General features: G+C 46.6%; 1 protein-coding gene across 1 annotated transcript in view; it reads right to left on the bottom strand.

Moving 5' to 3' along the window:
- The window catches only part of PPFIA1 (PTPRF interacting protein alpha 1), a 92,929-nt gene that overhangs the window by 1,765 nt on the left and 79,613 nt on the right, over window positions 1-11,551 (bottom strand). Inside the window, exons 22-27 of the mRNA XM_029207500.1 lie at window positions 7,275-7,450; window positions 7,077-7,174; window positions 5,214-5,389; window positions 4,440-4,508; window positions 3,062-3,227; window positions 308-376 (exon numbers count right to left, since the gene is read on the bottom strand). Coding sequence (XP_029063333.1) covers window positions 318-376; window positions 3,062-3,227; window positions 4,440-4,508; window positions 5,214-5,389; window positions 7,077-7,174; window positions 7,275-7,450 — 744 coding nt within the window. The 3' untranslated portion in view covers window positions 308-317. The remainder of the gene's footprint in view (window positions 1-307; window positions 377-3,061; window positions 3,228-4,439; window positions 4,509-5,213; window positions 5,390-7,076; window positions 7,175-7,274; window positions 7,451-11,551) is intronic.

Here is an 11,551-nt window from a genome sequence, read left to right as displayed (position 1 = left end):
TTAAAGACGGGCCTCTGGACTGAGAGGCACACGGCGGTGCGGCCTCGTGAACCCTGATGCTTTGGGGCTTGTTCCCTTCGAGAACGCGCACGCAAGACACGGTGCTGCAGCACCGCTGACGCGGGAGCGACACCAGCACGCAGGGCAACTCGAGGGAGACCCGGGCCGTGCGCTGACCACTCCCGGCGGCAGCCAAGCGCCAAGGTCACCTTCCGCTCTCCTGCCGCCCCATCCCCCCGGACGCTCCGGCGCCAGGGCGTGGCCTCCCCGCACCTGCGGGCCGGGGCCAGGGCCGCCCTGTACTCACCGGCGTCGGCTCAGCAGGAGTAAGTCCTGACTGCAGCGGAGTCCAGCCTCTGCGCTCCCGCCACGCTGCCTGGTCCGACAAGCACGGGAGGGAGGAAGCGTGCAAACACAGCGTGCGGTTAGTGGTGGGACGCCACACGGGGGCACAAGGACGGACACGCACTCACGTCCAGAGCGGCCACCTCCTGAGGGCTCTGGGGGAAACCACCAGAGGGGGAGGGGCGGACGAGCCGGAGAAAGGGAGCCTAAGAGCCACCGCGTGAGGGTTCCCTCCACCTCCGCCACCCTGGGGGGCACGGGGAGGTCACACTACAGCAGCAGCCGCAGTCAGATGACAGAGAAACGCCTGTACGGTGGGTGACGACTACTCAGCGTGACCACGTGGTCCCTCCTTAAACCCTCTAGATTCAGAGAGCGCCAGGACTTCTCTTTCGCTGTATCCGCGAGGACGGGAGTCGGGCAACAGTGACAGCGGGCCACGTGACGGGCCCCGCCAAGGGGACTGAAGCCCGGCACCGATGGCCTGGAGGCCCCGCGCTCTGTTGCCCCAGGGGGACCCGCCTGCCCTCTCTCCCCTGGGAGCCTTCCCCAGCGGCTTCGACAGTGGGCAGAGGGCAGAGGACGGGGATGTAGCTAACAAAGCAGAAGCCCAGCGTCAGTTTCCACCCGAAAGGATGTCACCACTGACGTTTTTTTTCTTGTCAAGAAACAGGCTGTGGGGCCCAATAGGTAAGCCCTCACCCCGCTTTAAACTGAGTAAGAAATTTCCATAACCCCTAGCAGAAATCCGCTGCTCCCAATTCAACATTTTTCGTTTCCCCACAGGTCCACCAGGAACACATTTGACCAACATTTGGCCGCGGTTCCAGAAAGGGCTTAAGACAGCTGGCGCTGCTGATCGGAGCAGATCTTTTTTTTGTTTGTTTTTAAAGCCATTGATTTGGACATTTTATTTTACTTTATTTATTTTATATTTGGCCACACCATGTGGCACACAGGATCTTAGTTCCCGACCAGGGATCGAACCCGCGCCCCCTGCACTGGAAGCGTGGCGCCTTAACCACTGGGCCACCGGGGAAGTCCCGCACAGCATCTTTCTAAATCCTTCTGATCCTAAGAACCCCAGGGACCTGCTGCACTTTTTGCCTTCAAAAGCCATGAAAACAACCCATTTTAATAGTTTATGCCTTCCTTATCACACAAGGGTAAAAAGTCATCTCCCGTATAATATATTGCCTACACCTCTTTCTAGGAGTATTTTTAATTTATCAAAACTCTAATGTTAACATCACTGTGAGCATTTAACAGCGAAATGCGATTTATAACGAGAAGAATGGAAATGAAGCAGTGAGGAAAATAAGAAAGCACTCATTTAGACTATCCAATAAATTGAAGGCCAAGCTACGGTTAAAATCTGTAAAAATGGGGCTTCCCTGGTGGCGCAGTGGTTGAGGGTCCACCTGCCGATGCAGGGGACACGGGTTCGTGCCCCGGTCCGGGAAGATCCCACATGCCGCGGAGCGCCTGGGCCCGTGAGCCATGCCCGCTGAGCCTGCGCGTCCGGAGCCTGTGCTCCGCAACGGGAGAGGCCGCAGCAGTGAGAGGCCCGCGTACCGCAAAAAAACAAACAGAAAAAACAAATCTGTAAGCCGCCCTCACTAAAGTGTCCAGCTTATTTAGCAAAGGCCTCCCTACATGTACTTTGCTCTGATTTTCATACAGGCAAGTGACAGTAAAACTTACAAACCTACGCATGGGAAGGGCTGATAACAGGAGAAAACTGCAAACCCCGTCAGCACACTTCGAAAACCCCTTGCTCTCCTGCAGCCCGGCCACGGCAGGGGAGGACGTGGGGACGGCCTGAGTAACAGCAGCGCCGCAGCGGCCCTAAGGGCTCCGCCCTCACAGGACTGAGGACGCGCCAGGCGCTTTCCTGAGCCGTGACCCGCTCTGTGAATCACTTGTGTAACCGGCACGGCCAGCCGGGGAGGAGGGTGCCCCAAGACGACCCTTTCCCAGATGCGAAACTGAGGCGCGGTGCTCAAGGCGCCTCCTAGGCCGCAGGGCCAGACTCAGACCCAGGCCGTCCGTCTCTCGATTTTGCTGCCGAGTGGGGACACAGCAGCGCTGAGAGCCCATCCTTAACTAGCGGTGCTCTCTGGCAGAGCGGTTGTCAAAGGGAAGAGCAGAGCTGGGTGTGAAATGACTACGGGCCCAGCCATGCTCGGGTGGTGACTTCTCTCGGCCTCACCTTCTTCCCTCTCCCCGGCCTTCTACAGCGTGCAAGGGACAAATAACAGTGAGGACGGAGGGAGGACAGGAAGGTGGAGGTTATTTCAAATGGACTCAGTCATCCTTCTAGCGTGAAGAGAAGTCGAGGGGGAACTGGTGGGGTCTGAAAGCTACTATGTGCTATTTTATGAAACAGCTTCTGAGCGCTGCCTGCCACACACACATCTTTACGAGCATGGGTGTCGATCTAACGCTCTGAGAACACGCACGATTCTTAGTTTTATTAGTTAGAAGAGTATGCTAACATTCAACCAGACAAGAACTTAAGAATTAAGACTGTATTACTGTTAAACTTTTATAAACAGATGTTAGGATCAATTTTAAACATTTACACCTGGGCATGCAACAGTACTCAAGTGCCTTGTCACATATTAAGTAGGCCATTCTAGATCATTATTAACGTTCCAGTCCCAGAGCTGCTCAAGCCGCCTACCAACGGCTGGGGCAGCACTGCATCACCTACCGTCCAGCTGCATCTTCTTTGGCTGCACAGAGGGCGAGGACAGAGAGGACGGGACCCGGAAGTTTGCGGGGAGAGTCTCTGCTGACCCAGCAGCTAAGCCACGAACATCCTTTGGTCTAAATTTTTTTCTCCAAGAAGGTGCTCTCCTAAAGCTTTTATCATCATCCTGGTGAATTAAAGGACAGAAAACAAGACAGATTTAAAAATAAAGGACAAAAACATAAAGTTACCAGCCCTTTAAAATGACCGAGCTTGTTACCGCATCTTTATTTCACCCCGTTCGTGACAACCATATGATTAGCTGGGAACTGTGGAGCGTGGCCGGGGCCCGGTACCACTGACGCTGGGACCCTAACTGAGCATCAACCAGGGCTGCCTGGGCCGCCCGGCTGTACGTTCCTCCTGACAATTACCAGGCTTCACTTCTTATCTTGAAGGAATCACCTTCTTGCTATATAATATAACATGTTTTTATTTGTCTTTAAAAACAGTTTTCGAGCTGTAAACAATTCTGTCTCATGCTGGGACAGAGCCAGCAAATGCTGCTTTAGGTGCCCTTCTACTCTTTGTCAAACTCAAGTTTCCTTAACGTCCAATGAAGAGAATAACGATAAGTGTGGGAATAAATGAGTCATGGTTTTGCGTAAGGGGAAATTAATATTTTGTGCTTTCCAGTATACTTATGAAACAGTCCCCCAAAGCACAGGGGCTCTGGATTAGGGTAAGACATCCGGCTGGTCCCCAAAACACAACTTAGACTCCATTCCTAAGCTGAAACCAGTGTTTCACGATATAAAAAAAATACCTTTGAGGGGTATCAAAAGTTAAATAGCGAAAATCAAAAAAAATACAAACCCCTATCTTACTGAAGCCATTCATTTTTTAAAAATTAATTTTATTTATTTATTTTTGGCTATGCTGGGTCTTTGTTGCTGCCCACGGGCTTTCCCTAGTTGCGGTGCGCAGGGGCTACTCTTCGTTGTGGTGCGCGGGCTTCTCACCGAGGGGGCTTCTTTTGTCGTGGAGCACGGGTTCTAGGCGCACGGGCTTCAGTAGTTGTGGCTCGCGGGCTCTAGAGCGCAGGCTCAGTAGTTGTGGCGCACGGGCTTAGCTGCTCCGCGGCATGTGGGACCTTCCCGGACCAGGGCTCGAACCCGTGTCCCCTGCATTGGCAGGCGGATTCTTAACCACTGTGCCACCAGGGAAGTCCAAAGAAATTTTTTAATAGCTCATTTGTTAATAAATTTTTAAGAGCAAAGCTTAACTTGTAAAGTAAAATTGTCTCCACATTTAGAAGAAATACCCTGACTACATGGTTCATACAAGGATGATAATGACTTTTAAAGTTGCATTAATGTAAATTAAGCTGAAAACTTACTTCATCGAACCTTCTGTCGGTCCCCATGACCAAAAGGTTGTTAAACTCTCTTTCCAAGACAGCACGAGCCTGAAATCAAAAAACAACACCACCCTACAGCTTTCAACAATCTCATCTGAATATCAGCATATCTGGACTGCTTTTTAAACCAAGACTTTAAAAACGAAACAAAGAAACTCAAACTCTGACAGTATTTTAAATCAGGGGTTTAACATGGAGTCCATGGATGGCCTTTTGGGGAGAGGGATCCATGACCTCTTGGAAATTATATACAAAAGTGTGCTCTGTGGGTCGGTGCTGGTGGGAAGATCGGGGCTCTGGCAAAAGATATACAATCTTCTGCAGAAGAATAAAAAAATTCCCTCCTTCTCAAAGGAGCCCACAGTCACCAAGAACTGCAACCACGCGTAGAAACAAAACTAATAAAACCTTCATCTGACACACAAAGAGTATTTCTCTTTCCACGGAAGAACTAAATCTCGATACACGTCACTCTTACCAGAGTACTGACTTGAATGAAAGTTCCCCTTATTGTGTTTACCGTAAGACTCTCATGCTTCCAACGGGAAATGAAAAGTCAATAGGCAAAAATACTGAGGAAGGAAGCATTACAGATTTTGAACTATTATATGACGGATTTGGTATGGAATGAGATTACTAGTGGTCTGAGATGTTGTTAAGTTTGGTCTCCATTCAGATAGGCAGCTACATGTCTGTGTGGGGAGAACGGACCACACACTGTGCCCCAGTGAAGGCCTGGCGTCTGGGCTGTACCTGTGTGTTCTGCGTGGGGATCTGTAACAAGAGGGCCAGCGCGTTGAAGTCGAAGGTTTCGTCTAAGGCCAGAAGGGCGCCGTGCACACCGCTCTCTACGAGATTGTTTGCGTATTCCTTGAGACCAATGGAGAGGATCCAGCGAATCACTCGATCATTGCTCCAAACAAGCACATCTGCAGATGAATAAAAACGCTTTTAAAAGTGGCCTCAGAAAGCTGTGTTCATCACGTATACCCTGCAGGCACGGCGGAAAGATCCCTACCGCGAAACTGACCCTTCAGTTCCTGACAAAAGCTGGGAGACACCGTTAGGCGGGCAGCCAACCCCTACTGCACTGAGACGCTGATGGCTTGGCCCTTCTCCACTCCAATGGAGACTGTCCCATAAGAACTCATTCTTCAAGTGAACCCAAGAGGAATGAAGTTATTACGTACACTTAGTTTCTGGAGAACAGAAAACGAGGATCCGGGGATCAGAAATAAAAGGACGCACAAGGAGGTGAGTGCCCACCAGGTACGAACACGTTTCAGATACAGACTTGAGAGTCTTTTGATATACTTTCTTCCCGTCCCAAGAAGGAGCTGGCACCGTATCTGGACACCTTGCTCACTTCAGCATCAACCTCTCACTTACAACTGTGAAGCCTCTTTTCTTGAAGCCATTTTTGTTGTCTCTCTTTTGTTAAAAAGAGAGAAACTTAAAGATATTCTCCAGCGTATTAGAGATTTGGGGGGGAGATTTCACATTCAGCCAAGTCATAAATGATTAAGTCTGCGCCGGGAGAGAGCTACACATAGCCACAGATGATCACCGATTACCTTCAAAGGCAGCTCCCGTCACCCGTAAGAAGATTTAAACCATACAGAAAACAAATGAAACAGATTCACAGATTTCATTTCCAACGCCCTTTTCTGGATAAAGGTATGGAATATACAGATGTTGGCTTCTGGCTTCTCTCATGATTCACATCAACTCAGTCGCGACTCAACCACCCCTCACAAGGGCCGCGTCTCCCCAACCACGTCTTACCTTTAGTTTCCTTCTTAGTGAGAGCTGGGGGTGGAAACAGCACTTGGCACTCACAGTGCTGTGGTGAGGATTAAATAAAGTAACCTTTGAAAGTGCCTGGACTTGTTCCCTAAGTCTTACTATTATTATTACTATTAATACTATTAGATTCATTTTCTGAAAATTCTGGGAGGTTTTACCCTGAGCTTAATCACCAACACCTTGTGTAAAAGCACTCTATCATACCTGATCATTGAGGGGCGCACAGAGTGACAAGCTCCCCCTCGGAGGCAAGCATCTGACACCTCCCAGTGGGACAGCCCCCGCCCTCCCAGGCCTCCGCACCCGCCTTCTGACTGAAGCGCCTCTGCCCTCCTCCCTGGTTAAGTAGCTGCTCCCACGGCACCTTCAAGGCCCGCTCGCCCCGCCCGGGAGGAGAGCCACGCGCTGCTCTCCCCTGCACTCCTCAAGTCCTTTGACAGACGGCCAGAGCAGCGTCTTTCACACTTAAATCAAACGAGTGAACGGCAGGTCTCGTTCTTTTCGGCTCTGGAATTATCTACAGCGTGTAGCAGCATTTCTGAGTGAAACAGGACACGTGTCATAGTAACAGGAAATCTCTAGAGTCATGGGAAAAATGTTTACCTTGAGGCACTTAACCTATAGACTGAGCACAAGGACACAGGCACAAGTGCTCTGGCCACAGAGGAGGATCTTAAAAACACTCCCTCCTCTGTAATGATGCCAGACACGTTTTCTCCACTTAAAGCATTTCCTGATTTTTTTTCTTTAAAACAGGAAATCACTGAGGCTGCTGGTACACTGGGAATGAAGAAACACGACTGTACTAGCCTTTTAGTTCATTCTGGCTTTCTTCTCTTTTTCTTTCCAGTTCTTTCCGGTCATAATTTAACCTTCGCAGGCACATAATTCCACACTGGAAACTGTTTCTATTTCCAAGAGAAAAAGAAAAAAAAAAGAAAAAATTTAGACCGGGCAACAGTCAAACGTCTCTCAGCCAATTAGCAAGAACTACTTACGGCGACTAACCTGTGGAAACTATCAACCATTTTCAGTTGCCCGCGAAGGTCTTTCTTGGTCAAGTGGTCGAGCATCCGTGCGTCCACGAGGCACTCCATGAAGTAGCTCCGGTACTGCGGGAGGCCCAGGCTGGGCAGCCACTCGTTGCCGATCCACTCGTGGTTCATGTCCCCGTATGCCAGCGTCTGCTTTCAATAATCAAGGACGATCAGTTCAGGAAAAAACCCATGAAAGCAGCCACAAGGACCGTTTATACCATCTTTAAACTGGATTTTTAATCTGTTACATATTCTCAAAGGCTAATAAGCTAACGACAACGTGGTTGCTTATAATTTCAAAATAAGTTGATCTCTTATTTACTACCCTATAAATTTGCTGGCAAAATTTTATACAAAAGGAATTATGCCATTAAAACTCTATGACTCTCTTGTGTGTATAAATTTAACCTATTTAACAATCACGATAAAATTATAACTGACTACACATTACTTTTCTGAAATAGCTTTTATACATAATAACCACGGCTCATGAACAAGTTTGAAGGATCAATCTAACTCTACTCATTAACAATATCTCTGGCTGTCTTTAATTTTATTTTTAACACTTTGTTTTCCAAATTTCCTTAACAAAACATCTGTTAATTTCCAAGTCAGTCAAGTGAATTAAAAAATAGTTTTAAAAGAACCTATAAGCAAAGCAGTAACTGACAGGCTGAAAGGAGAAAGAGACAAATGCACAATTACAGTCAGAGACCTCAACCCTCCTCTCTCAATTATTCAGTAACTGATTGAAGGAGGAAGCCAAAACAGACAACCAACCAACCCCAGTAAGGATAGAGAAGCCTTAAATAATGCTATCAACCAACCTAACCTAACTGACATTTTATGCAACACTCCATCCAACAGCACGATACGTTCTTTTCAAGGGGATATGGAACACTCTTCAAGGCAGACAAGTCTCAGCATACTCAAAGTGACTGACATCATACAAAGTATGTTCTCTGACCTCAACAGAATTAAAGTAGGAATCAACGAAGCAGAAAGAAGAAAACAAACGAGCAGAAATCAATGAAATGGAAACCAGAAAAACAGAAAATAAAACAATGAAACTAAAATCAATTTCTTCATAGATATCAATAAAATTGACTAACCAGAGTGATCAAGAAAAAAGAGAAGACATAAACCGCCAATGTCAAGAATGACAGAGGGGACATCAGTACAGATCCTATAGACATTGAAAGGATAGCAACAAGAGTAATCTATTAAAACTCAAATTCGTAGTTACAAACCTTCCTACCCACCCATACACGCACACACATAAAATCTCTACCCTAAATGGCTTCACTAGTGAATCCGATCGAGCATTTACGAAAAAAATACCAATTCTACACAAACGATTCCAAAACATCGAAGAAAAAAACACCTAACTCATTCTACGAGGCCGGAATTATCTTGATACCTAAACCAGAGAAACATATAATAAGAAAACTGCAAACCAATATCCCTCAGAGACACAGATGCAGAATTCCTTAACGAAGTATCAGGAGATCAATAATCAATTAAACGAACAGGATATCGTGACAAGTAGGGCTTATCCCAAGAACGTAAGGTTGGGTCAACGTTCGAAAAACCAATGAAATTCACTGTATCGATGAACTGAAAAGAAAAAGCACAATATCATCTCGAAAGACAGAGAAAAGGCATCTGACGATATTCATCATTTATATACGGAAATCTCAGCAACCTAGGAATGGAAGAAAACTGCCTCAACCTCATATACAGAGCATTTACGAAAAACGGAGAGCTGACAACATGCAAGGCATTCTCCCTAAGATCAGGAACAAAGCAAGGATGTCTGCTCTCGCAACTTTTATTCAACACTGTATTGGAACTCCTAGTCACTGTAATAAGACAAGAAAAATGAAATCAAAATCATATGAATTGGAAAAGCAATAAAACGGTATTTGCAGGTGACCTGGTTATTAATGTCGAAAATGAATCCGCAAAACAGTTACAAGAATAAAAATGAGTTTATTAGCAAAGTTGCAGGATACAAGGTCAACATATAAAAATGCACAATACTTGTAAATACTAGAAATAAACTGGAAATTGAAATTTTTAAAAATACCACTTATTATAACATCATCAAAACCCATGAAATCCTCAGGGATAAATCTAACAGAATATGTGCAAGGTCTGCACAATGAAAAATAAACACATTATATGTATATACACACACACCAAAGAAAGGTACTTGATGTTCTGCAGTCCAAGAAGACTAAGGTATATTCAGAGGAATTCTGTACATTATGGAATCCTTGGAAATAGTATCTCTCCACTACCACCATGGTCTGTCTCAAAAATATGGCCTCTAATCTATTTTATTTTTATTTTTTTTGCAGTATGCGGGCCTCTCACTGTTGTGGCCTCTCCCGTTGCGGAGCACAGGCTCCGGACGCGCAGGCTCAGCGGCCATGGCTCACGGGCCCAGCCGCTCCGCGACATGTGCGATCTTCCCGGACCGGGGCACGAACCCATGTCCCCTGCATCGGCAGGCGGACTCCCTACCACTGCGCCACCAGGGAAGCCCTCTAATCTATTATTAACACCAACAAAGCTGGAAGGAATGATTCAGACTCCAGCAAGAACACTCAAATTCTAATAGGAAAAAAAAATGTTTCTAATAGAAAAAAAAATTCTATAAATAGTCATGAGTGGAGATAAACATCAAACATTTTTGGGACATCATCACAATATCATGTTTCTTCACTCTTTCAAACCCAACTCTCATCTCATAAGCCTGACACTTACAGCATGAATATCTGGTATTATTTTCTTGCTTGCGGATTATGTGTTCTTACAGAGACACAAGATGCAAAGACGTTTCTAAACAGAGAGTTCCACGGAAGCAGAAGCTTCTGTATCTTTGTTTACTCCTTAGGTACTCTAGTCACACCTAAATGGTCGATAATATAGGTTTCTGGGAAAATCAGGCTCAATCCAAGGGAGACCCACACCTCCTAGGCTGTCATCACAGCCTCTGAAAAAAAGCACACAATGGGGCTCTCTCATGATCAGAGAACATTTGGGATACAAGAGACTCTATAGGGTCTATCTTTCCATCACTGAAATGATCACAAATACAAATCAGTTTTCTGAACTCTGTACAAGGTGAGAGTGATGGCACGGATGCGGCTGTCCTGTTCGATCCTGTACCACCAGTGGGCAGTGTAGTCTCGCGCGGACAGCTGGGTGATGCTACTTTCTGAATGAAGGCATCCAAGGCTTTGACAACACCTTGATGTCTTCTTCCCCTGAGTGCCCAAGGGAACCTCAAACTTCCCCTTGGGTTAGGAGCTGGTCACTGTGCTAATACCACAGGGAATACGCACTGTACGCCATCTGCCCCTGGCAGCTTCACGGACACCAGGAAGCCTCTCTGCGTTCCTCTCCTCTAGGAGAGGGGTGGAGGGAAAGCGGTCCTTGCTTACGCTGAGGACTCAACGTTGGCAATTCTGGTGCCATCGGCAGGGCTCATCCTTGTTTATATTTCCGTTGCGAAAAGCAAACGTCCAGCTTATTTAATTTATACTTCGTGCCCCATGACGCAGGGAATTTTATATTCAAGTGCTCACCAAGTTCTGCTTCTTAGCGTAAAATATGCTGATGTTTACGTAATTATGAAATGCACTCTTTCAAATTCACTGATAGTCATTAGTGACCAGGTTAAAAAATTAATGAGGATATTTATCTGGAGTAGTGGCACAGAGTACCTAAATGGTGGTGTGGGGAGGGAGCTCACAGAATCATATTATAGCGTTTCCTCTTCTGTTAAAAAGTGATATAATTGGCTTTATTTCAGGAGTACAAATAGAGGGAAGCAGGTGTTTCAACCAACAACCTGTGATCAGGAAAATTCTGATTTAAAATTCCTTTGACTTTTCGGTTAAACAGTTATCCTCTCAAGGTCCGTGAACAGGTGCCACTAGCGAGCGCCTCAGGGAAACTCCAGCCGCAGCCAGCAGGCTTCGACTTGTCGCGAGTCACAGGGCAATGTCGTGGGATCACACGTGGGGAAATCACCGTTTTTAATCAACGGGTCTCAAATTAAGCTGAAAAACAGCTGTGACAGGGCTTTTCTCGAGCTGAACTGGGGACCTAACAATTCCACAGGCACGGTAAGCGAGAATGGGCTCAATTTCTGAGAATCCCACCAGTAAGAAAGCCTTTGGAACAACACTGTATTAGGACACTGTAGCAAATGCCTACAGAGGTAGAGGCTCTACG

The sequence above is a fragment of the Monodon monoceros genome, unplaced genomic scaffold (genome assembly GCF_005190385.1).
Source record: "Monodon monoceros isolate NGI ecotype Baffin Bay Population unplaced genomic scaffold, NGI_Narwhal_1 Super_Scaffold_7, whole genome shotgun sequence".
Taxonomy (NCBI): Eukaryota; Metazoa; Chordata; class Mammalia; order Artiodactyla; family Monodontidae; genus Monodon; species Monodon monoceros.
This window is presented reverse-complemented; position numbering and strand designations above follow the sequence as displayed.